This window comes from Triticum aestivum, chromosome 4D, assembly GCF_018294505.1.
Source record: "Triticum aestivum cultivar Chinese Spring chromosome 4D, IWGSC CS RefSeq v2.1, whole genome shotgun sequence".
NCBI lineage: Eukaryota > Viridiplantae > Streptophyta > Magnoliopsida > Poales > Poaceae > Triticum > Triticum aestivum.
In genome coordinates this window covers 16,158,014-16,184,691 of record NC_057805.1, presented here as the reverse complement: position 1 = coordinate 16,184,691, position 26,678 = coordinate 16,158,014, and the positions used below count along the sequence as shown (strand labels likewise).

General features: G+C 44.3%; 1 protein-coding gene across 1 annotated transcript; it reads left to right on the top strand.

Annotated features, from left to right (window-relative positions):
- Window positions 1-23,746: 23,746 nt before the first annotated feature.
- On the top strand, window positions 23,747-24,676 carry LOC123099426 (oleosin 18 kDa). The gene has a single exon (XM_044521586.1). The coding sequence runs from the start codon at window positions 23,855-23,857 to the stop codon at window positions 24,431-24,433; it is 579 nt and encodes a 192-aa protein (XP_044377521.1). The 5' UTR covers window positions 23,747-23,854; the 3' UTR covers window positions 24,434-24,676.
- The last annotated feature ends 2,002 nt before the right edge of the window (window positions 24,677-26,678 follow it).

The window sequence follows — 26,678 nt, the reverse complement described above, 5'->3', positions numbered from 1 at the left end:
AACGTCATAACCGTACTTTATTGGATATAGTGCAATCTATGATGTTTCTTACCGATTTACCACTATAGTTTTGGGATTATGCATTAGAGATAGCTGCATTCACGTAAAAAAGGGGCACCATCTAAATCCGTTTGAGACGACACCGTATGAACTGTGGTTTGGCAAGAAACCAAAGTTGTCGTTTCTTAAAGTTTGGGGTTGCGATGCTTATATGAAAAAGTTTCATCCTGATAAAGCTCAAACCCAGATCAGAAAGATGTGTCTTCATAGGATACCCAAAGGAGACTTTTGGGTACACCTACTATCACAGATCCGAAGGCAAGATATTCGTTGCTAATAATGGATCCTTTCTAGAGAAGGAGTTTCTCTCGAAAGAAGTGAGTGGGAGGAAAGTAGAACTTGATGTGGTAACTGTACCTGCTCCCTTATTGGAAAGTAGTTCATCACATAAATCTGTTCCTGTGACTCCTACACCAATTAGTGAGGAAGCTAATGATGATGATCATGTAACTTCAGATCAAGTTACTACCGAACCTCGTAGGTCAACCAGAGTAAGATCCGCACCAGAGTGGTACGGTAATCCTATTCTGGAGGTCATGTTACTTGACCATGACGAACCTATGAACTATGAGGAAGTGATGATGAGCCCAGATTCCGCGAAATGGTTTGAGGCCATGAAATCTGAGATGGGATCCATGTATGAGAACAAAGTATGGACTTTGATTGACTTGCCCAAATGATCGGCGAGCCATTAAGATTAAATGGATCTTCAAGAGGAAGACGGACGCTGATAGTAGTGTTACTATCTACAAAGCTAGAATTGTCGCAAAAGGTTTTCGACAAGTTCAATGTGTTGACTACGATGAGAGTTTCTCACTCGTATCTATGCTTAAGTCTGTCCGAATCATGTTAGCAATTGCCGCATTTTATGAAATCTGGCAAATGGATAAACAAAACTGTATTCCTTAATGGATTTATTAAAGAAGAGTTGTATATGATGCAACCAGAAGGTTTTGTCAATCCTAAAGGTGCTAACAAAATATGCAAGCTCCAGCGATCCATCTATGGACTGGTGCAAGCATCTCGGAGTTGGAATATACGCTTTGATAAGTTGATCAAAGGATATAGTTTTATACAGACTTGCGATGAAGCCTGTATTTACAAGAAAGTGACTGGGAGCACTACAGCATTTTTGATAAGTATATGTGAATGACATATTGTTGATCGGAAATAATGTAGAATTATTCTGAAAAGCATAAAGGAGTGTTTGAAAGGATTTTTTCAAAGAAAGACCTCGGTGAAGCTGCTTACATATTGAGCATCAAGATCTATAGAGATAGATCAAGACGCTTGATAAGTTTTTCAATGAGTACATACCTTGACAAGATTTTGAAGTAGTTCAAAATGGAACAGTCAAAGAAAGAGTTCTTGCCTGTGTTACAAGGTGTGAAATTGAGTAAGACTCAAAGCCCAACCACGGCAGAAGATAGAAAGAGAATGAAAGTCATTCCCTATGCCTCAGCCATAGGTTCTATAAAGTATGCCATGCTGTGTACCAGATCTATTGTATACCCTACACTGATTTTGGCAAGGGAGTACAATAGTGATCTAGGAGTAGATCACTGGACAGCGGTCAAAATTATCCTTAGTGAAATAAGGATATGTTTCTCGATTATGGAAGTGACAAAAGGTTCGTCGTAAAGGGTTATGTCGATGCAAGTTTTGACACTAATCTAGATGACTCTAAGTCTCGGTCTAAATACATATTGAAAGTGGGAACAATTAGCTAGAGTAGCTCCGTGCAGAGCATTGCAGACATAGAAATTTGCAAAATACTTACGGATCTGAATGTGACAGACCCGTTGACTAAAATTATCTCACAAGCAAAACATGATCACACCTTAGTACTCTTTGGGTGTTAATCACATAGCGATGTGAACTAGATTATTGACTCTAGTAAACCCTTTGGGTGTTGGTCACATGACGATGTGAACTATGGGTGTTAATCACATGGTGATGTGAACTATTGATGTTAAATCACATGGCGATGTGAACTAGATTATTGACTCTAGTGCAAGTGGGAGACTGAAGGAAATATGCCCTAGAGGCAATAATAAAGTTATTATTTATTTCCTTATATCATGATAAATGTTTATTATTCATGCTAGAATTGTATTAACCGGAAACATAATACATGTGTGAATACATAGACAAACAGAGTGTCACTAGTATGCCTCTACTTGACTAGCTCGTTGATCAAAGATGGTTAAGTTTCCTAGCCATTGACATGGGTTGTCATTTGATTAACGGGATCACATCATTAGGAGAATGATGTGATTGACTTGACCCATTCCGTTAGCTTAGCACTCGATCGTTTAGTATGTTGCTATTGCTTTCTTCATGACTTATACATGTTCCTATCACTATGAGATTATGCAACTCCCGTTTACCGGAGGAACACTTTGTGTGCTACCAAACGTCACAACGTAACTGGGTGATTATAAAGGTGCTCTACAGGTGTCTCCAAAGGTACTTGTTGGGTTGGCGTATTTCGAGATTAGGATTTGTCACTCCGATTGTCGGAGAGGTATCTCTGGGCCCTCTCGGTAATGCACATCACTTAAGCCTTGCAAGCATTGCAACTAATGAGTTTGTTGCGGGATGATGTATTACGGAACGAGTAAAGAGACTTGCCGGTAACGAGATTGAACTAGGTATTGAGATACCGGCGATCGAATCTCGGGCAAGTAACATACCGATGACAAAGGGAACAACGTATGTTGTTATGCGGTCTGACCGATAAAGATCTTCGTAGAATATGTAGGAGCGAATATGGGCATCCAGGTCCCGCTATTGGTTATTGACAAGAGAGGTGTCTCGGTCATGTCTACATAGTTCTCGAACCTGTAGGGTCCGCACGCTTAACGTTCGTTGACGATATAGTACTATGAGTCATGTATGTTGGTGACCGAATGTTGTTCAGAGTTTTGGATGAGATCACGGATATGACGAGGAACTCCGGAATGGTCTGGAAGTAAAGATTGATATGTGGATAGTAGTGTTTGATCTCCGGAAAGGTTCCGGAATCCATCGGAAGGGGTTCCGGATGTTTCCCGAAATGTTTGGGCACGAGAACACTTTATCTGGGCCAAAGGGGAAAGCCCACGAGGTTTTTGGAAAGCGCAAAAGGAAGTTTTGCGGAGTCCAGGGGCCAGACGCCAGGGTCCCTGGCGTCTGGGTCCACGCCGGGAACCCTGGCGTCTGGCCCTGGAGTCCGAGAAGGACTCTTGCCTTTCGGGTGAAACCGACTTTGTGGAGGCTTTTGCTCCAAGTTTCGACCCCAAGGCTCAACATATAAATAGAGGGGTAGGGCTAGCACCCAAAAAGGATCAAGAAACACCAAGCCGTGTGCCGGCAACCCTGTCTCCTCTAGTTTATCCTCCGTCATAGTTTTCGTAGTGCTTAGGCGAAGCCCTGCGAAGATTGTTCTTCACCAACACCGTCACCACGCCGTCGTGCTGCCGGAACTCATCTACTACTTCGCCCCTCTTGCTGGATCGAGAAGGCGAGGACGTCACTGAGCCGAACGTGTGCAGAACTCGGAGGTGCCGTGCTTTCGGTACTTGGATCGGTCGGATCGTGAAGACGTACGACTACATCAACCGCGTTGATATAACGCTTCCGCTTTCGGTCTACGAGGGTACGTGGACACACTCTCCCCTCTCGTTGCTATGCATCACCATGATCTTGCGTGTGCGTAGGATTTTTTCGAAATTACTACGTTCCCCAACCGTGGTTGTATATGTTGTGCCTCCAATTTGCTCATCTTGAGTAATCAAGTATGTGTGTGTTGGTTTGCACATCATGTACGTGTGTGTAGTGCGTTGAGCCTTTGCGCATCTTGTTTGTATGTTAGTTGGCTCTTGTGAGAGATTAATGGAACATCCCATTTTGGGGGAGTGATGTGCTTTGTGCACCTCACGGTCCCATAAATGTGTTTGCATGAGGAATACCACCTAGTATTGATATTGCAAGCTTATCTAGTCACTATGTGGTATGTCTTCTCATGAGAAATTCAAATTCTAAATAGTCCATTAATTATCTCTTGTTGGATCCTCTTTTTGCCTCTTGTTAAGTTTTCTTTAATTGGTATCACATTATGGGGGAGTAATATGCTATGTATATTAATAGCCTAGAAAATGTGTACATTTGAGATATTGTCACCTAGAATTGATATTGTAAATTATCTTGTTCCTACGTGGCATGTTAGCTCTACAAGTTGCAATTTGCTTGTGTTTGGTGTGAAGATGATGTCGGATATCCTTGCTATCTACCACCGGGAATTATTTCCAAATACTTCTTGTCTTTTGACAATTAGTACTCACTTACGTGTGGTAGAAATTATTGATCATCTTCACGTTGGCGTTTGCTTTTTATTTGCCTTATCTCTTGCCAAGTTTGTGTCAACTCCCATTGCCTTCCGTGCCACTTGAGGATCTTGTTGTTTTCTTGATCTTGTCTAGTGTTTTCCTTGATATAGTGAACGTGGTGATCCTACCTTGTGCATTTTGTATTCAAATGCAAATTCTCTATAATGCACAACTCGTGGGGGAGCTATCCTATTTTCTATAAAACACTAAACTTGTGATCCATTTTGAGTGTGTGTTGGTGGACGGCAAGCCGTTTCTTTTTGGTACTTGTGCCATCATGAAACATTGTAGAGAGCTTGGTTTGTTTGGAACCATCCTCCCTTTTGGGAGTTTGATATCATTTTGTGGGTTCCAATGGATATCTCATTCCTTGATGTATCTTTTAATGATATCTTCCAAGTGATGATTTCTCCATTTGGTATTCTTTTCACTTGGTATTTCCTTGTATTTTGGTATCGGTTCTTGAAAGTCTTGAGCATGCATATTAACTTCATGTAGTTTCCGTGGCATGCTTTCTCTCTTTGACCCAATATATAGGGGAAACTCCACCAAGTCCCAAATTGGATGAGATGTGCATGAATTTCATTTCCATATCTATATGCACATATTTATGTGGAGTTTGTCCTATGTATTGTTGGTGTTTCTAACTCTTTGGTCCCAATGAGTTTGGGTACCATTTTGTTTGTGTTGTTGTTCTAGGAACAATTGGAGATGCATTGGATGCTCGGCTCACTCACAAGGAAGGTGTTGTCACCATGTGCTTTTTGGAGTCAAGCTAGGATGATCAATGAACTACTTTGTACCTTCAATTTGTATCTACTACATCCTTCCAATGTTAACTCGGTAACAAGTATCTTCATATACTTCATGCACACATTTCTTGCATCAACCTTGTGTAGGTTGTATCATGGCATGTTATTCATTCTCTCTTGTGATACTTGTTTCCTTTCTCAAAGCATCCCAACAATGATCTCTTGTTGCTAGTTGTGATGTCTTTGATGGTTGTGTGGTAGGAATTCATTTATGTACAATAAGACCATATCTAGCCATGTGCTATGCTTCCAAGCAAATATCTTATTGGTGTATCTATGACTTCCTTTTGGATATCTTGTTCCTTCGTGTTGTAACTATTTCGGGTGTACATCCTTCTTTGTAGATATATATCATCATGATCTCGTCTACCTAGAACCTTATACACTTGAGAGAAATTACATCTCTAGATGATATCCTTTCTTTCATGTCCACCTTGTCTTTCTTGTTATTTCTTTGGTGGCTCCGTGAAAGCTTTTGCCTTGAGTGCATGTCTTATCTCGTTGCATCTTGATGCACTCCTGTGTGGTGAAGATTATTTTCCTCATTCTTATCTCTACGAGGCTTTTGCCATCTTAATTGGTATCCCTCGTCTTGATGAGGCTTTCATCTTCTATCTTCACCATGGGTTGTCACAAGTGTTGGTTATTCATTTTGCATTTTTAGTGTGCTTGTGAACCCTTTTGCTTGGTGTGTGTGGGGAGGACATGTCATGCACCTTGTATCTCCACTATCCAAGACTATGTTGATGCTTAATGCTCATTCGTACATTAGTCTTCTCAAGTGCTTTGCCATGACTCACACACATCATTTTGGTTGAGCCTACTCTTAAGTTGCCTCTTTTATATGTTTCTCAACCATTTGTTTGTTGCAAGTGCTAGGCTTTGTTTCCTATATGCTCACTTGCACTTGTTGTGAGTTTCTATTGATTTTCGGGGAGTGATGATCCTATTTTGTGCACTCGGTATCCTAATGCAAATATTGTAAGAAGTGCACAAATCATGGAGAGCTTCACTAGTGTCTTTAGAACACTCTGTTGCTCTCTTCCACTTGTCGTGAGGTTATATTGATCTTGGGGGAGTGACGATCCTATTTTGTGCTCGTTGTATCCAGTTACAAAACTAAATTGTGCACAAATCATGAGGAGCTTCTCTAGTTTCTCTAGAACACTCCTTTGCTCATATCATAATTTATTTCATTCATGTGGCACGTAGGATCATTGGTCTAGTTGGCTCAATTGATATCCGTTGATTGCTTGCTTCAATTGGTATCTTTTGATTGCTTGTTTGCTTGTTTCTCTCTTTCTTATGTCTTTGTGGCATATCTTTCTTTTGTAAACTTTGGGCCTAAATATAGTTTGTTTTCCTCCTAGTATTTACCGTCAAACTTGTGTATTGCATTCCACTCTCTTGTTGAGAAATACACAAATTATGGAGGAACACAATTTATATTGGCCTTCTAAGCTTTTCTCCCATTTTGGCAATCGATGCCAATGGGGGAGAAGTTTCAGAGAGTTTTGGGGAGAAGTTTAGAGAATTCTCTCCTCTTGCTTTGGTTTTGTTCCTAAGCATTTGCATCTCTTACTCATGCATCATTGGTTGTTGCATTGCATGGTGATGCATAATTCCTTATATAAACTCTCTTGAAAGTGATTGTCATCAATTACCAAAATGGGGGAGATTGAAAGAACATGTGGTGCCCCCATGTTTGGTTTTGATAATTGACGACAATCTCTATGGACTAATGGTTGCCTTGAGTTATATTTGAAGGTTTTGTCCATAGGCTTTTCTTGGAGTACATGTGTTGGTTTCAAGGAGAGTTTGTGTTGACCAAGGTGCTATTAAGGAATTATCCAAAGATTGGTCATGTGAGAGTTGAGCTTATTGCAAGCATGTCTTGAAGAAGAAGATTGTGTGATCATTCATGTTTACCTTCAAGACATCATCCAAATGAAGAGAGTTGGAAAGATTCTAGGTTGATCAAGACTAAGTCAAGAGTGAATCAAGTTGATCAACTCACAAAGCGTAGAAGATGTACCGAGAGGGATCAAGTGATCCCATGGTATGGTAAGCATTGTCCATTGTGCTTTGTGTACTAACCCATGGTCTATGTGAGAGTTCTATGTGGGGTTAGGTACGTGTTCATGGGCTTGCGTCAAGAGGAAGATATCACTTAACCCATGGAGAGGATGACATCAAGTGGTGATCGTCATCAAGATTGCCGTGTGCAAGTTCAAGTGGAGCATCACGAAGAGATCAAGTGCTTGAAGCTTGCCGTCCATTGTGGTGACAATGGACTTGTGAAGATGTGCCGAAGAGTGGCTCACCCATAGTGGACTATGGGGGAGTAATCATCTAGTCTTCATCGAGCCAACGCAATCAAGAAAGGTGGTCCAACTTGAGGGAGTCAAGATCATCATCATCTAGCTCAAGTGGACCATGTGCAAGGCAAAGGTTTGCCCTTGATAGGTTTTCTATTTTACCGGTCTCATGGTGGTAGTTGGGAGACTGGGTTATAGGATCGATAGCCGTACTATCAAGGGGGGCTCTCAAGTGAGTAGCTTGATCGTATCGTTCGTCGAGAGCTCAAAGCATTGCATCCTTGCATCATGTTTCTTGGTTCTTGTTTGGTTCTCTTTGTGAGTCTTAGAGCTTATGGTCATCTTGATGACAAGCTTGAGTTCATTGAAAACGGAGTTTGCATGCGTCTTCTATGATGTTTTCGATGTTGGAGGTTTTACCGGTCTTATCCGAGGAAGGGTTCTCACCATTTTCTTTTGGGCCTTTTCTCATTTGCTTCTTATTGGTATTTCTATCAAGATTGTGTTAGCCCTTGTCTCTAGCTTTCCAACAAACTTGGTTTCGTCGAATTCAGAGTCCGTTTGCAGAAGTTGTGTCAGTTTTGGTGTTCTGAAAAGGCTGCAGCGGTACTACCGCGGACAGGAGCGGATGTAATTTTTTACTACCGCTTGGAGCAGTACTACCGCGGCTACTTCCGTGGCTAATTCCGCTCGGGACCAAAAGCTCGTCACAAGTCCAGCGGTGGTAGGCACGGATGTAATTTTTTAGTACCGCTCGCAAGCAGTAGTACCGCTACCCTTAGCAGTAGTACCGTGAGGTCAAGCGGTACTACCGCTCCGACGGTTCTTCTGGCTTTTTTGCCTCCTCGCTGTTGTGTTTCAAAGGGCTACTACCGCCCTAGCGGTAGTACCGCTCGGTGCGGGCTGTGACCATAACGGTTGGATTTTTCCCCACCTATAAAAGGGGGTCTTCTTCCCGAATGAACCTTATCCTTTGAGCTCGTGTTCTTCCCCCATTGTTAACCTTCTTCGAGCTTGCTAACTCTCAATCCCTCCATGGATTCTTGCTAATTTTTGAGGGAAAAGAGAGAGGAGATCTAGATCCACATTTCCACCAATCACTTTCTCCTCTATGTGAGGGGAACCCCTTGGATCTAGATCTTGGAGTTCTTGGTGTTCTCCTTCTTGTTTTTCCTCTCATTTTCCTCCCTAGCATTAGTTGCTTCGGTGGGATTTGAGAGAGAAGGACTTGGGCATTCCGTGTGCCCTTGCCATTGCATTTGGTGCATCGGTTTGAGTTCTCCACGGTGATACGTGGAAGTTACAAGTTGAGAAGCTTATTACTCTTGGGTGCTTGGTACCCTTGAGCTTGTTCCTCTTGGGTGCTTGGGCGCCCTAGACGGTTGGTGGTGTTCGGAGCTCAATCATTGTGGTGTAAAGCTCTGGGCAAGCGTCGGGGTCTGTAATTAGGTTGTGGAGATCGCCCCGAGCAATTTGACGGGTTCCGGTGACCGCCCCAAGGGTTGCCAAAGTGTACGGGTTCGGTGACCGCCCCCAAGGGTTGCCATTTGTATGGGTTCGGTGACCGCCCTCAAGGGTCCCTTAGTGGAATCACGGCATCTTGCATTGTGCAAGGGCGTGAGGAGATTACGGTGGCCCTAGTGGCTTCTTGGGGAGCATTGTGCCACCACACCGCTCCAAACGGAGATTAGCATCCGCAAGGGTAAGAACTTCGGGATATATCGTCGTCTCCGCGTGCCTCGGTTATCTCTTACCCGAGCCCTTTACTTATGCACTTTACTTTGTGATAGCCATATTGTTTCTTGTCATATATCTTGCTATCACCTAAGTAGTTTTTCTTGCTTAGCATAAGTTGTTGGTGCACATAGCTGAGCCTAGTTGTTGTAGGTTTTGTGCTTGACAAATTAACCGCTAGGTTTATTCGGCATTTGTTCAAGCCTCAACTGTAATTATTTTAAAGCGCCTATTCACCCCCCTCTAGGCGACATCCACGATCTTTCAGCCGTGCTATGTCGCCACTTCGGAGTGTCGAGTTCTTCGCTCTGTCACCTCGGGACCGGCTTGGGGGCTGGGACCTCGTCCCGCCATAAGCTCGGGTCGAGCATCGACACCGAGCACATTACCAGCTAAGTCGCTTCCATGCTCAGTTTTTTAAATCTTATTCGGTTCGACCAAACATTATTTGTGTTAAAAACTTAGTTCGTCAACAAACGTTGTTTGTTAAAAACACTTCCTTTACCCAAGTTAACTGGGGGCTCTTAAATTTGTACGAGCCGTTCTATAATAATTGTTTTCTTCCTAGCCGTTGCAAAGTCTTTTTCTGTCACTCCTTTTTCGACGCGAGTGTGTGGTTAATAGCCCGGGAGCCTAGTTTCTCTCTCAAAGCCGCTCGAGTTTAGTTCGCTAAACTGGCCTAACAAGAAGTACTCCGCCTTCGGGATAGGAGGTTGCAGCCATAGGCTGAGCCGCTTAAAGTCTTGAGATCGGATGTGTCATATTAATGCGCGGCAGAAGCACACAAATTTTAAGACCAATTTTCGGATTGGCACCAAATTACTTGATTTAGTTTGGACGTCAAGCTTTTACATAAGTTTTTTGGCTTTTCGAGCTTATGGCACTTTTTTAGTGAAGGAAATATGCCCTACAGGCAATAATAAAGTTGTTATTTATATTTCCTTATATCATGATAAATGTTTATTGTTCATGCTAAAATTGTATTAACCGGAAACTTAGTACATGTGTGGATACATAGACAAACAGAGTGTCACTAGTATGCCTCTACTTGACTAGCTCGTTGAATCAAAGATGGTTAAGTTTCCTAGCCATAGACATGAGTTGTCATTTGATTAATGGGATCACATCATTAGAGAATGATGTGATTGACTTGACCCATTCCGTTAGCTTAGCATTTGATCATTTAGTATATTGCTATTGCTTTCTTCATGACTTATACATGTTCCTATGACTATGAGATTATGCAACTCCCGAATACCGGAGGAACACTTTGTGTGCTACCAAACGTCACAACGTAACTGGGTGATTATAAAGGTGCTCTACAGGTGTCTCCGATGGTACTTGTTGAGTTGGCATAGATCAAGATTAGGATTTGTCACTCCGATTGTCGGAGAGGTATCTCTGGGCCCTCTCGGTAATGCACATCACTATAAGCCTTGCAAGCAATGTAACTAATGAGTTAGTTGCGGGATGATGCATTACGGAACGAGGAAATAGACTTGTCAGTAACGAGATTGAACTAGGTAATGAGATACCGATGATCGAATCTCGGGCAAGTAACATACCAATGACAAAGGGAACAACGTATGTTGTTATGCGGTTTGACCGATAAAGATCTTCGTAGAATATGTAGGAGCCAATATGAGCATCCTGGTTCCGCTGTTGGTTATTGACCGGAGATGAGTCTCGGTCATGTCTACATAGTTCTCGAACCTGTAGGGTCCGCACGCTTAACGTTCGGTGACGATCGGTATTATGAGTTTATGTGTTTTGATGTACCGAAGGTTGTTCAGAGTCCCGGATGAGATCAGGGACATGACGAGGAGTCTTGAAATGTTCGAGACGCAAAGATTGATATATTGGAAGGCTATATTCGGACATCGGAAAGATTCTGAGTGGTTCGGGTATTTATCGGAGTACCGGAGAGTTACGGGAATTCGCCGGGGAGTATATGGGCCTTATTGGGCTTTAGGGGGGAGAGAGAGGGGCTGCCTAGGGCAGGCCACGCCCCCCAAGGCCTAGTCCGAATTGGACCGGGGGAGGGGCGGCGCCCCCTCCTTCCTTCTCTTCTCTCTTCCCCTTCCTTCTCTCCTACTCCTACTACTTGGAAAGGGGCGAATCCTACTCCCGGTGGGAGTAGGACTCCCCAGGGCGCGCCATAGTAGAGGGCCGGCCCTCCCCCTCCTCCACTCCTTTATATACGGGGGAGGGGGGCACCCCATAGACACACAAGTTGATCATTGATCTCTTAGCCGTGTGCGGTGCCCCCCTCCACCATAATCCACCTCGGTCATATCGTCGTAGTGCTTAGGTGAAGCCCTGTGCCGGTAGCTTCATCATCACCGTCATCACGCCGTCGTGCTGACGAAGCTCTCCCTCGAAGCTCTACTGGATCGTGAGTTCGTGGGACGTCACTGAGCTGAACGTGTGCAGATCGCGGAGGTACCGTATGTTCGGTACTAGGATCGGTCGATTGTGAAGACGTACGACTACATCAACCGCGTTGTCATAACGCTTCCGCTTTCGGTCTACGAGGGTACGTGGACAACACTCTCCCCTCTCGTTGCTATGCATCACCATGATCTTGCGTGTGCGTAGGATTTTTTTTGAAATTACTACGTTCCCCAACATTTAGCTATTTGTATGTTTTTCTTTCAGGAAGCGGGACATCCTCATGACCGAGGTACCCTGCATCCTATTTCAACTCGGGAGATTTTTTCCGACCTACAGCTCGACATCTTTCCCGCCGCACTACACCTCGGTGTTGACAAAATACATGCCACATCGAGACTAGTTCCCGAGTAGTGCAATGCCAGACACCTTTAAAGCATTGGCAATATCAATGGGGGGCTGAAACTACAGCCGAACCCACCAAACCAAGGTACCCCATGGAGTCCTCGGCAAAGCGTTCTCGGATATTGCTTTATATGCATCGGTTTCGAATTGTGTCGTCAGTCAATAGTTGGATTGCCTGGCTCCTGTGCTTGCCTCCTACGTTCCGCTTTGTTCAGCTAGGAGTGCAAAGGGAGAACCACTGCGATTGTGCTTCCGGTTCAACTGGTCAAGTGCCTCAGTGGAGAAAGCCGAAAACTGACTGTCACAATAAGCGTAAACTGGTCAGCGATCTGATGACTATGTTAAACTCTAGATCGATGGAGGTCACCTCGTGTTAAATGACGGGCCGTTCATAACATTGGCCGAAGTGTTCATGGCTTGACCTCGACTATCGCCGAACACTAAACGGGGGCTAGTAACAGGCCTCCCAACTTTAAGCTCCTATGACTAAGTGAAAGTTATAAAGCCCGCATATCTGATTGCCTTGTTTCTGCTAACACAACCACCTTCGGGCACCGAGACATCGGCTAAGGGTTGTCTTGTTATTGCGGAATCACCCTGCGTAGTATCTACAAAGGGGTAGAAGCCGACGATGGGCCACTGTCAAATGATAAACGGTCGCAACGGAGTCAAAATAAACATATATCATCAGAGTTTGTATTCATTACACAAGCGTTGCCTTTCGTAATTATTGTTATAAAGCCGTAATATGCATCAATTTGACTCAATATTTTGGCCAAGCTAGGTTGCCTGGCTCCTGTGCTTACCCCTATGTTCTCGTTCATTCGGCTAGGTGGTAAAGGGAGCACCTCTATGATTGTTACTACCGGGTCATCCAAGTTAGTACCTCAGACTGGGTGAAGCCGAAAGCTAGTCATCTTAAAGAAATAATTGGTCGGCACGATGGAAGTGAAAATTCTGGTTCATCATGGACCATAGAGTTTGGAAACTTTCCCCTAACTAAATCCTCAAAATTTTCCTCCCACATTGATCGGAGATGAGGTTTCATGATCATGGTCAGCATGAGAACCCAAATAAAGGAACCGATAGCGGAACTATATTCTTTGGAAGATGTTTCTTCATATAACATATCTCTTCGCATACCTTTGTTTATAAAACCGTATGGTTGGATTGCCTCGTTTGCCACAAATCTTTTCCCTCAAGGCTTTAAAAAGTGGGACAAACACTCCCTGGCTACTGGCCGGGGAGGTTGAAGCCGATGTCGGTCAACAAAGTTTTATACAATGCGGATCCGAGCATTAATGATGTAAAAAAATATGTGGCACACATCGGTCCGGCGCATTCTCATAGGCCGCCGCCGCCGCCTTCATCCTATCCATCTTCAGAGCTGTACTGGCGCATCGACCTTGCCAGGTCTAGCTGTTGTCGATGCCACCACGACGCCAGACAACACCATCATCCTGCGCTCGTCCATCATGACGCGTCCACCGCCTGTCGATGTGCCAGATGCCACGCCGCTCCTCCTTCGCAAACACAACCTGCACCCACTGGTCCCATCCACCCGCCTGTAGTTCCTCTAACCGAGCACCCGAACACCTGAGGCGACACCTCCAAGAAGGGCACGACACATGCAGTGCCGCCACCGCCCAATCTGAGAAGATTTTGGGTCTTCACCCAGGCATGGGGTCGGGGTGGAGGGCAAGCAGCGCCTACAAGGAGGAGAACGGCGACCTTGGTCATTGCCACCGTCGGGATGAGCGAGTCATCCAGAGTTTCCTCTGGTCCGATGTCACCTCTACAAGCCCCCGCGAACGCACCGAGCCCGGCGACCGGGATCACAAGCCACCAAGGCGGCGGGAGAGAGCCTGCAGCTAGGAGGAGATTCACCGACAACTCACTGCCCCCGCGGTTAAGATGTCGTTGATCCATCACTCGCGAGTGCCGCTGCTACCTCTTGAGCATGTGTTGGTTTTCCCTTGAAGAGGAAAGGGTGATGCAGCAAAGTAGCGTGACTATTTCCCTCAGTTTTTGAGAACCAAGGTATGAATCCAGTAGGAGACCACACGCAAGTCCCTCGTACCTACACAAACAAATAAGAACCTTGCAACCAACGCGATAAAGGGGTTGTCAATCCCTTCACGACCACTTGCAAAAGTGAGATCTGATAGAGATGATAATATTTTTGGTATTTTTATGATAAAGATTGAAAGTAAAGATTGCAAAGTAAAAGTAGATTGGAAACTTATATGATGGAAAATAGACCCGGGGGCCATAGGTTTCACTAGTGGCTTCTCTCAAGATAGCATAAGTATTATAGTGGGTGAACAAATTATTGTCGAGCAATTGATAGAAAAGTGCATAATTATGAGAATATCTAGGCATGATCATGTATATAGGCATCACGTCCATGACAAGTAGACCGACTCCTGCCTGCATCTACTACTATTACTCCACACATCGACCGCTATCCAGCATGCATCTAGAGTATTAAGTTCATAAGAACAGACTAACGCATTAGGCAAATGACATGATGTAGAGGGATAAACTCAAGCAATATGATATAAACCCCATCTTTTTATCCTCGATGGCAACAATACAATGCGTGTCGTTTCCCCTACTTTCACTAGGATCGAGCAACGCAAGATTGAACCCAAAGCTAAGCACTTCCCCCATTGCAAGAAAGATCAATCTAGTAGGCCAAACCAAACTGATAATTCGAAGAGACTTGCAAAGATAACCAATCATACATAAAAGAATTCAGAGAAGATTCAAATATTGTTCATAGATAATCTTGATCATAAACCCACAATTCATCGGATCTCGACAAACACACCGCAAAAAGAGTTACATCGAATAGATCTCCAAGAAGATCAAGGAGAACTTTGTATTGAGATCCAAAGAGAGAGAAGAAGCCATCTAGCTAATAACTATGGACCCGAAGGTCTGTGGTAAACTACTCACACATCATCGGAGAGGCTATGGTGTTGATGTAGAAGCCCTCCGTGATTGATTCCCCCTCCGGCGGAGCGCTGGAAAAGGCCCCAAGATGGGATCTCACGGGTACAGAAGGTTGCGGTGGTGGAAATAGGGTTTCATGGTGCTCCTGGATATTTTCGGGGTACATGGGTATATATAGGAGGAAGAAGTAGGTCGGTGGAGCTATGAGGGGCCCACGAGGGTGGGGGGCGCGCCCAGGGGGGGCAGGCGCGCCTCCCTGCCTCGTGGCCTCCTCGGTTGTTTCTTGACGTCCACTCCAAGTCCTCTGGATCACGTTTGTTCCAAAAATCACGCTCCCGAAGGTTTCATTCGGTTTGGACTCCGTTTGATATTCGTTTTCTGCGAAACACTGAAATAGGCAAAAAAACAACAACAATTTGCACTCGGCCTTGGGTTAATAGGTTAGTCCCAAAAATAATATAAAAGTGTATAAATAAAGCCCATTAATAATCCAAAATGGATAATATAATAGCATGGAACAATAAAAAATTATAGATACGTTGGAGACGTATCAAGCATCCCCAAGCTTAACTCATGCTCGTTCTCGAGTAGGTAAATGATAAAAACATAATTTTTTATGTGGAATGCTACCTAGCATATTTCTTAATGTAATTTTCTTTATTGTGGCATGAATATTCAGATCCGAAAGATTCAAGATAAAAGTTTAATATTGACATAAAAATAATAATACCTCAAGCATACTAACCAAGCAATTATGTCTTCTCAAAATAACATAGCCAAAGAAAGCTCATCCCTACAAAATCATATAGTTTGGCCATGCTTCATTTTCGTCACACAAGATGCTCTCATCTTGCACAACCCCGACGACAAGCCAAGCAATTGTTTCATACTTTAGTAATCTCAAAAAAAATTCAACTTTCACGCAATACAGGAGCGTGAGGCATGGATATATCACTATGGGTGGAATAGAATATGATGATGGGGGTTGTGTGGATAAGACAAAAAAGAGAAAGTCTCACATTGACGCGGCTAATCAACGGGCTAGGGAGATGCCCATCAATTGATGTCAATGCAAGGAGTAGGGATTGCCATGCAACGGATGCACTAGAGCTATAAATGTATGAACGCTCAACAAAGAAAACTAAGTGGGTGTGCATCCAACTTGCTTGCTCACGAAGACCTAGGGCATTTGAGGAAGCCCATTGTTGGAATATACAAGCCAAGTTCTATAATGAAAAATTCCCACTAGTATATGAAAGTGACAAAACAAGAGACTCTCTATCATAAAGATCATGGTGCTACTTTGAAGCACAAGTGTGGAAAAAGGATAGTAGCATTGTCCCTTTTTATTTCTCCCCTTTTTTCTCTCTTTTTTTGGGCCTTCCTTTTTTGGCCTTTCTCTTTTTTTTTACTTTTTTTATTTGGGACAATGCTCTATTAATGATGATCATCACACTTCTATTTATTTACAACTCGATGATTACAACTCGATACTAGAACAAAATATGACTCTATATGAATGCCTCCGGCGGTGTACCGGGATGGGCAATGAATCAAGAGTGACATGTATGAAATAATATGCATGGTGGCTTTGCCACAAATACGATGTCAACTACATGATCATGCAAGGCAATATGACAATGATGAAGCGTGTCATAATAAACGGAACGGTGAAAAGTTGCATGGCAATATATCTCGGAATGGCTATGGAAATACCATAATAGGTAGGTATGATGGCTGTTTTGAGGAAGATACAAGGAGGTTTATGTGTGATAGAGTGTATCGTATCATGGGGTTTGGATGCACCGGCGAAATTTGCACCAACTCTCAAGGTGAGAAAGGGCAATGCACGGTACCAAAGAGGCTAGCAATGATGGAAGGTTGAGAGTGCGTATAATCCATGGACTCAACATTAGTCATAAAGAACTCGCATACTTATTGCAAAAATCTACAAGTCATCAAAAACCAAGCACTACGCGCATGCTCCTAGGGGGATAGATTGGTAGGAAAAGACCATCGCTCGTCCCCGACCGCCACTCATAAGGATGACAATCAAAGAACACCTCATGTTTCAAATTTGTTACACAACATTTACCATACGTGCATGCTACGGGACTTGCAACCTTCAACACAAGTATTTCTCAAATTCACAACTACTCAACTAGCACAACTTTAATATTATTATCTGCATATCTCAAAACAATCATCAAGTATCAAACTTCTCTTAGTATTCAATGCACTTATATGAAAGTTTTTATTATATCCATCTTGGATGCCTATCATATTAGGACTAATTTTATAGCCAAAGCAAATTATCATGATGTTCTAAAGGACTCTCAAAATAATATAAATGAAGCATGAGAGATGAATAATTTCTATAAAATAAAACCACCACCGTGCTCTAAAAGATATAAGTGAAGCACTAGAGCAAAATTGTTTAGCTCAAAAGATATAAGTGAAGCACATAGAGTATTGTAATAAATTCCGATTAATGTGTGTCTCTCCCAAAAGGTGTGTACAACAAGGATGATTGTGGTGAACTAAAAAGCAAATACTCAAATCATACAAGACGCTCCAAGCAAAACACATATCATGTGGTGAATAAAAATATAGCTCCAACTAAAGTTACCGATGGACGAAGACGAAAGAGGGGATGCCTCCCGGGCATCCCCAAGCTTAGGATTTTTGGTTGTCCTTGGACTTTACCTTGGGTTGCCTTGGGCATCCCCAATCTTAGGCTCTTTCCACTCCTTGTTCCATAATCCATCAAATCTTTACCCAAAACTTGAAAACTTCACAACACAAAACTTAACAGAAAATCTCGTGAGCTCCGTTAGCGAAAGAAAACAAAACACCACTTCAAGGTACTGTAATAAAATAATTATTTATTTATATTGGTGCTAAACCTACTGTATTTCAACTTCTCTATGGTTCATAACCTCCGATACTAGCCATAGATTCATCAAAATAAGCAAACAACACACGAAAAACAGAATCTGTCAAAAACAGAACAGTCTGTAGTAATCTGTATCAAACCCATACTTATGGAACTCCAAAAATTCTAAAATAAATTTTTGAACGTGAGTAATTTATATATTAATCATCTGCAAAAAGAATCAACTAAATATCGTTCTCCAGTAAAAAGTTGTAGCTAATCACGTGAGCGCTAAAGTTTCTGTTTTTTACAGCAAGATCAAAAAGACTTTACCCAAGTCTTCCCAAAGGTTCTACTTGGCAAAAACACTAATTAAAACATAAAAACACATCTAACCAGAGGCTAGATCAAAGATTTATTACTAAACAGAACCAAAAAGTAAGAAACAAAAATAAAATTGGATTGCCTCCCAACAAGCGCTATCGTTTAACGCCCCTAGCTAGGCATAAAGGCAAGGTTAGATCTAGGTATTGCCATCTTTGGTAGGCAATCCACAAGTAGCTCTCATAATAGATTCATAAGGTAATCTAATTTTCTTTCCAGGAAAGTGTTTCATGCCTTTCCTTAACGGAAATTGGAATCTAATATTCCCTTCTTTCATATCAATAATTGCACCGATCGTTCTAAGAAAAGGTCTACCAAGAATAATAGGACATGAAGGATTGCAATCTATATCAAGGACAATGAAATCTATGGGCACATAATTCCTATTTGCAACAATAAGAACATCATTAATTCTTCCCATAGGTTTCTTAATGGTGGAATCCGCAAGGTGCAAGTTTAAAGAACAATCATCAAATTCACGAAAACCTAACATATCACACAACGTTTTTGAAATCGTGGAAACACTAGCACCCAAATCACACAAAGTATAGCATTCACGATCTTTAATTTTAATTTTAATAGTAGGTTCCCACGCATAATAAAGTTTTTTAGGGATAGAACTTTCAATTCAAGCTTTTCTTCATAAGATTGCACTAAAGTATCAATGATATGTTTGGTAAAAGCCTTGTTTTGACTATAACCATGTGGAGAATTTAGCATGGATTGCAACAAGGAAATACAATCTACTAAAGAACAATTATCATAATTAAATTCCTTGAAATCCAAAATAGTGGGTTCATTGCTATGTAAAGTTTTGACCTCTTCAATCCCACTTTTACCAATTTTTGCGTCAAGATCTAAAAACTCTGAATCATTGGGACGCCTTTTAACTAAAGTTGACTCATCTCCAGTCCCATCATTATCAAGATTCATATTGCAAAACAAAGATTTAATAGGAGACACATCAATCACTTTTAGATCTTCATCCTTATTATCATGAAAACTAGAAGAACACGCTTTCACAAAGCAATCTTTTTTAGCACGCATCCTAGCGGTTCTTTCTTTGCACTCATCAATGGAAATTCTCATAGCCTTGAGAGACTCATTGATATCATGCTTAGGTGGAATAGATCTAAGTTTCAAAGAATCAACATCAAGAGAAATTCTGCCCACGTTCCTAGCCAACTCATCAATCTTAGGCAATTTTTCTTCAAGCAAAGCATTGAAATTCTTTTGAGAAATCATAAATTCTTTAACACTAGTCTCAAAATTAGAGGGCATCTTATTAAAATTTCCATAAGAGTTGTTATAGGAATTACCATAATTATTAGAGGAATTACTAGGATACGGCCTAGGATTAAAGTTTCCTCTATAAGCGTTATTACCAAAATTATTCCTACCAACAAAATTCACATCCATAGATTCATTATTAATCTCTTCAATTGCATGCACCTTTTTACTAGTAGATACTTCAGTGTGCCATTGAGAATAATTAATCATAATATTATCTAGGAGTTTAGTAGCTTCTCTTAAAGTGATTTCCAAAAAAGTGCATCCCGCAGCCGAATCTAAAATATTTCTAGAAGCAAAATTCAATCCGGCATAAAATTTTGTATAATCATCTATAAGTTCAAACCATGTGTAGGGCAATTACGTATCATTAATTTCATTCTCTCCCAAGCTTGTGCAACATGTTCATGATCAAGTTGCTTAAAATTCATAATATCGTTTCTAAGAGAGATGATCTTAGCGGGGGGGGGATACTTAGAGATAAAAGTATCTTTGCACTTATTCCATGAATCAATACTATTTTTAGGCAAAGATGAAAACCAAGTTTTAGCACGATCTCTAAGCGAAAAAGGAAATAGCTTCAATTTGACAATATTATTGTCCACATCTTTCTTCTTTTGCATACCACACAAATCAACAAAGTTGTTTAGATGGGTAGCGGCATCTTCACTAGGAAGGCCGGTGAATTGATCTTTCATGACAAGATTAAGCAAAGCAGCATTAATTTCACAAGATTCAGCATCGGTAAGAGGAGCAATCGGAGCGCTAAGAAAATCATTGTTGTTGGTATTGGCAAAGTCATACAATTTACTGTTATCTTGAGCCATCGTGACAAGCAAGCAATCCAACACACGAGCAAACAAGAAGCAAGCGAAAAAGAGGCGAACGGAAAGAGAGGGCGAATAAAACGGCAAGGGTGAAGTGGGGGAGAGGAAAACGAGAGGCAAATGGCAAATAATGTAATGCGAGGGATAAGAGTTTGTGATGGGTACTTGGTATGTCTTGACTTGTGTGTAGACTCCCCGGCAACGGCGCCAGAAATCCTTCTTGCTACCTCTTGAGCATGCGTTGGTTTTTCCTTGAAGAGGAAAGGGTGATGCAGCAAAGTAGCATAAGTATTCCCTCAGTTTTTGAGAACCAAGGTATCAATCCAGTAGGAGACCACACACAAGTCCCTCGTACCTACACAAACAAATAAGAACCTTGCAACCAACGCGATAAAGGGGTTGTCAATCCCTTCACGGCCACTTGCAAAAGTGAGATCTGATAGAGATGATAATATTTTTGGTATTTTTATGATAAAGATTGAAAGTAAAGATTGCAAAGTAAAAGTAGATTGGAAACTTATATGATGGAAAATAGACCCGGGGGCCATAGGTTTCACTAGTGGCTTCTCTCAAGATAGCATAAGTATTATAGTGGGTGAACAAATTATTGTCGAGCAATTGATAGAAAAGTGCATAATTATGAGAATATCTAGGCATGATCATGTATATAGGCATCACGTCCATGACAAGTAGACCGACTCCTGCCTGCATCTACTACTATTACTCCACACATCGACCGCTATCCAGCATGCATCTAGAGTATTAAGTTCATAAGAACAGACTAACGCATTAGGCAAATGACATGATGTAGAGGGATAAACTCAAGCAATATGATATAAACCCCATCTTTTTATCCTCGATGGCAACAATACAATGCGTGTCGTTTCCCCTACTTTCACTAGGATCGAGCAACGCAAGATTGAACCCAAAGCTAAGCACTTCCCCCATTGCAAGAAAGATCAATCTAGTAGGCCAAACTAAACTGATAATTCGAAGAGACTTGCAAAGATAACCAATCATACATAAAAGAATTCAGAGAAGATTCAAATATTGTTCATAGATAATCTTGATCATAAACCCACAATTCATCGGATCTCGACAAACACACCGCAAAAAGAGTTACATCGAATAGATCTCCAAGAAGATCAAGGAGAACTTTGTATTGAGATCCAAAGAGAGAGAAGAAGCCATCTAGCTAATAACTATGGACCCGAAGGTCTGTGGTAAACTACTCACACATCATCGGAGAGGCTATGGTGTTGATGTAGAAGCCCTCCGTGATTGATTCCCCCTCCGGCGGAGCGCTGGAAAAGGCCCCAAGATGGGATCTCACGGGTACAGAAGGTTGCGGTGGTGGAAATAGGGTTTCATGGTGCTCCTGGATATTTTCGGGGTACATGGGTATATATAGGAGGAAGAAGTAGGTCGGTGGAGCTATGAGGGGCCCACGAGGGTGGGGGGCGCGCCCAGGGGGGGGCAGGCGCGCCTCCCTGCCTCGTGGCCTCCTCGGTTGTTTCTTGACGTCCACTCCAAGTCCTCTGGATCACGTTTGTTCCAAAAATCACGCTTCCGAAGGTTTCATTCGGTTTGGACTCCGTTTGATATTCGTTTTCTGCGAAACACTGAAATAGGCAAAAAAACAACAACAATTTGCACTCGGCCTTGGGTTAATAGGTTAGTCCCAAAAATAATATAAAAGTGTATAAATAAAGCCCATTAATCATCCAAAATGGATAATATAATAGCACGAAACAATCAAAAATTATAGATACGTTGGAGACGTATCAGCCGCCAACCAAGGGCGTCGTTGCCATGCCTACCGGGGCCACCGCCCAGGTCCAGATTCTTCCGCGATGATCGGAGCGATGAGATCCGCCACCGCGCGGCCCACGCCGTCGCCCAAGCCTGCCGCTGCCACGTCGTCGGAAGACCCTCACCCCATGGATCTAGGTGCCCGCGCGGCGCCGCAAGCCCACCACAACCGGGAATCGCCGCATCGTCGGGAGGGCCGCACCCCGCGGATCTGGGCACCCGTGGATCCGTGAGAGCGAGGAGAGGCCCTCCGCCGCCGCCATCGCACGCATGGGCTTTGCCCAGCACCGACCACTGGCAGCTGCAGAGAGGGAGGTGAGAGCCGGGGAGGACTAGGCGGTGGCGGCTGAGACCTCCTGTGTCGCCCGCGAGGGGGGCGACGCGAGAGGCAGACCCTCTTCTGATCACTCTGGACAATGATGTGCATGATACTATCCTATGAAAGTTAACTTCTCATGGAGATACTCGACGTCGACTGCCTATATGGCGCAGTTTGTGGGACACACGACAAGCATCGTGCCTACCGTTGTTTTGAAGGGTTGGGCCCCTTCGAAATGCATTTTTTTGCTTGGTTGATAATTCAGAATAGAGTTTGGACGGCCGATCGATTGCACCGTCATGGATGACAAACCTTTGTCCGCTTTGCAAGCAAGTCCAGGAAATCGCAGCGCACCTTCTCTTCCAATGCAGGTTCTCTCAGCGTGTTTGGATCGAGGTTGCAACATGGCTTGATCTGCATGGTGATGTGGTGAGGAGCTGGCGAAATGAGGCTTTGGTTCAAGAATGGTAGATTAAAAATGTGATTGAGCGAGCAGATCAGAGAAAGGCTCTCGCCTCCTTGTTCACGCTTATATCTTAGGAGATTTGAAAAGAACGTAATGTAAGGTATTTTCGTAATACCACCGGTACGACGATGATGCTCATCGCGAAGATAAAAGTGGAGGTTCATCTTTGGGCTATTGCCGGTGCCACCCATTTAAGTATTATCTCTCGCTTCGCGGTCATTTGACTTAAATCTTCTCCCTTAACAATCAATAAAAATGCTAAATCTTTTATCTTGTTTAAAAAAACGCGCCATGTTAAAGTTGAGCGACCACGAGAATAGCAGGCCAGCGGCGACCAGCCATGCACCATGCGAAATGTCACACCTTTTATATTTTTTGATGGAACGAAATGTCACCCCCACTACAGGTTTTTTCACCGAAACCCACCAAACTCCGGTAAACACGAGCTCACCGGCCGACGAGGCGACGAACGCACTCCGGGAAGCAAACAAAGGCTGTGCGTCTCGCACGCACGCTGTCACAAACTCGCAATGTCACGACCCACCTCAGCTGGCACGCACGCATGCCCACCGCATCCTCCCGACACAGCGGCTGCCTCAGGCGCCGCGCCGTGTCAGCCCTCTCGCCGGGTGTAGCCCATGCGAGCCTCCACCCCCACCACGTACCCCGCCTCCTCCCTACGTGTCACCGCTTCTTCCACCTATATAAACCCTAGCCTCGATCCCCTCTCCACCTCAACTCACTTCACTTCACTCCCCTACCTCCAGCTCTTGAGTTCGACAGATCTTGGTTCACTTCACCGCCGGCGGACGCAGCGAAGCGAGGGAGGAGCAATGGCGGACCGCGGGGGCTACGTGCAGGTGCAGCACGGGCAGTACGGCGGCGGGCACCACGGCGGGCAGCAGCAGCACGGGCGCCAGATGGGGGAGCAGATGAAGGGCATGCTCCAGGAGAAGGCGCCGTCGGCGTCGCAGGCGCTGACGGTGGCGACGCTGTTCCCGCTGGGCGGGCTGCTGCTGGTGCTGTCGGGGCTGGCGCTGGCGGGCACCGTGGTGGGGCTGGCCGTGGCCACGCCCGTGTTCCTGCTCTTCAGCCCCGTGCTGGTCCCGGCCGCGCTCACCATCGGCCTGGCCGTCACCGGGTTCCTCACCTCCGGCGCGCTGGGGCTGGGCGGCCTCTCCTCGCTCACCGTGTTGGCTAACACGGCCCGCCAGGCGTTCCAGCGCACCCCGGACTACGTGGAGGAGGCGCGCCAGCGCATGGCCGACGCCGCCGCGGCCGCGGGGCACAAGACGCAGCAGGCCGGCCACGCCATCCAGAGCCGCGCGGAGGAGGCGCGCGCCGGAGGAGGCGGCCACACCGGCGCCACCGGCGGAGCGGGCGCCGGCACCGGCACCAGGGCGTCGTCGTAAGCTGGAGCTAGCAGGCCGATGCCAGTCGGCCGCGCCGCGCAGCAGGGCGCGCGCGCGTCGTCTGCTACCTGCTCTATGTATGCTAGTGCCTTCGTACGTGTCTACACGAGCGAGTGTGTGTGTTCGTGCGTGTCAGTGTGTGTGTGTGATGTTTCTACTGTTTTAGTACTGCTCGTGTTCGTCCGATCGATCGGTTTAGTACCGAGTTGTGAATAAGAAAAGGCCCGGGCCGCTTCGTCTGTCCATGCATTTGCTTCTGTGCTGCTTCAGTGTGTCCTGTGTGTGTGTGATGTTTCTGCTGTTTTACTACACGCTGCCGATCATTTGATATCGACGAGGATAATTCACCATTTGGTTCATCCTTCGTACGAGAATACTTCAGAATCCGTCTTCCTTTTTTGAAACGAAGTTCAGATTCTGTCTTCGCTGAATGCGAAACGTGTAAGACGATTATCCCACCGCTAGAAAATAGCGGTGGCTTCGCAACGACCATCAAACTTCGACACATCAGCAGTACAGACGTACGTGCGGGAGGCGAAAACAAACAAGCACATCAGGTGCAGGATTGAAACCATCTCCCAAGGCAAGGCAACAATATACATCACCATGGCTTGCTGGCCGCTTCACCCTTGTTTTTTTTTTTTTGAGCGAGTGGCAGAGCTTTACTGCACAATGATGTTCTAGGGCATACAAATTGGATCAGGAGAATACAGAAACCACACATGCCTAACAGCCTAAGGTATATTGTTCGGTGTTGTTCCAATCTTTGTGAGGAATGAAAGAGGCACAGAGAGGAGAGAGAGGAGGCAACAGTAGTACTACTTTTTGCAGCAACTCCAACGTTTTTTTTTTCTTGAAAGGGTCGTTATTCTTTTTTGCATTTCATACATTAGGGCATACGCTCCGCATAGTCTGCGTATACTGATCGTTTAGCCGGATGAAATTTCTTTTCATCCAACGCTACTGACCCGTAAATTTGCTCTGGCATAGTCTCCGGATGAAATTTCATCCAACACCACTGACCCGTAAATTTGAAATTTGCTTTAGCATGGTCTGCGGATACCGGCATAGTCTGCGGATACTCCGGCGTAGTCTGTGGATACTGATTGTTCAGTCGGAGGAAATTCCACCCAATGCTGTCTGCATACACACTTCAGCCGGATGAAATTCGTGCAAGATAGCACACACACTTCAGCAGGATGAAATTCATGCAAATTGATAGGATGAAATTTCATCCAATGTTGCCTGCATACACACTTCAGCCGGATGAAATTCATGCAAATCGGCCGACATTTATCCAGTTTGGATTGAAAATAGCACAAATCAATCATCCAAATAAGTCTAGTACAACAATATCTTAACCGGATGTCCAATAAGCTTCATTAACAGATTACGTCGTCCCACATATACTGCCCCTTCAACTTTATCTAACAATGTGTACTTAAATGGCCGTCCCTCTGTTCTGTGGTACATCACGGCAACGTGAGCGGGCTACATAATGTGTAGACCAGCATTGAGTAAATGAACATGTAGACCAGCATTAAGTGAATGAATGATTTAAACAAGTCGAGCAAGAAGAAGCAAAACTCACGAACTCCTCCTCTGCTGCGTGCAATGGCCACCTTGCCTCCAGCTGATCAACCACGCGACAAAACTTGGTGACGCTGGTCTGGATACCGTGCTAGTGATATGATAACGACCTCACATTGTGTTCTTAAATGATGTGCATGTCGTAGGGAGCAATGTGTTTTCGCGCGCGAAACGATTCATGCACTTGCTGCCAGAAGGTCCTCCTCCGCTCCTGCCTACAAAATTGATGGATACAACCAACCATGCATCGCACAACAACTCATCCTCCACGGTCGAGTACCCCGCCAACCTTCGTACTCCGAAAGAATGACATGGCATTCGAAATTAAGCTAAATGGCATTTGATCGAACACCTATCGGGCGTGGTGTCCGTCATGGAGGTCGTCGACAGGGGGCGGAGTGTACCTAGGTACAAACGGCTCTAGGGTGGGCAACACCGTCGTAAAAGCGGGCGTGCGCGTCAGTGCTGGTTGTGGACGTCCGACAATGCCTCTGTGACGGCCGAAGAGGTACAAGGGTGGTGACGGAGATGGAGGGCGCGGATGCAAAGTAAGGGCGAGAAGGGGTAGAGTGGAAGGAAATGGGACCGGGAGGGGGCGTGGGCTCCGGGTGCCGGAGTCCTACGTGGCTGCTGTGTGAACTCCCGCAACCCCCCC

Excerpts from the sequence above, each read along its gene's own strand:
- LOC123099426 (XM_044521586.1), top strand. The coding sequence starts at position 23,855 with ATGGCGGACCGCGGGGGCTACGTGCAGGTGCAGCACGGGCAGTACGGC.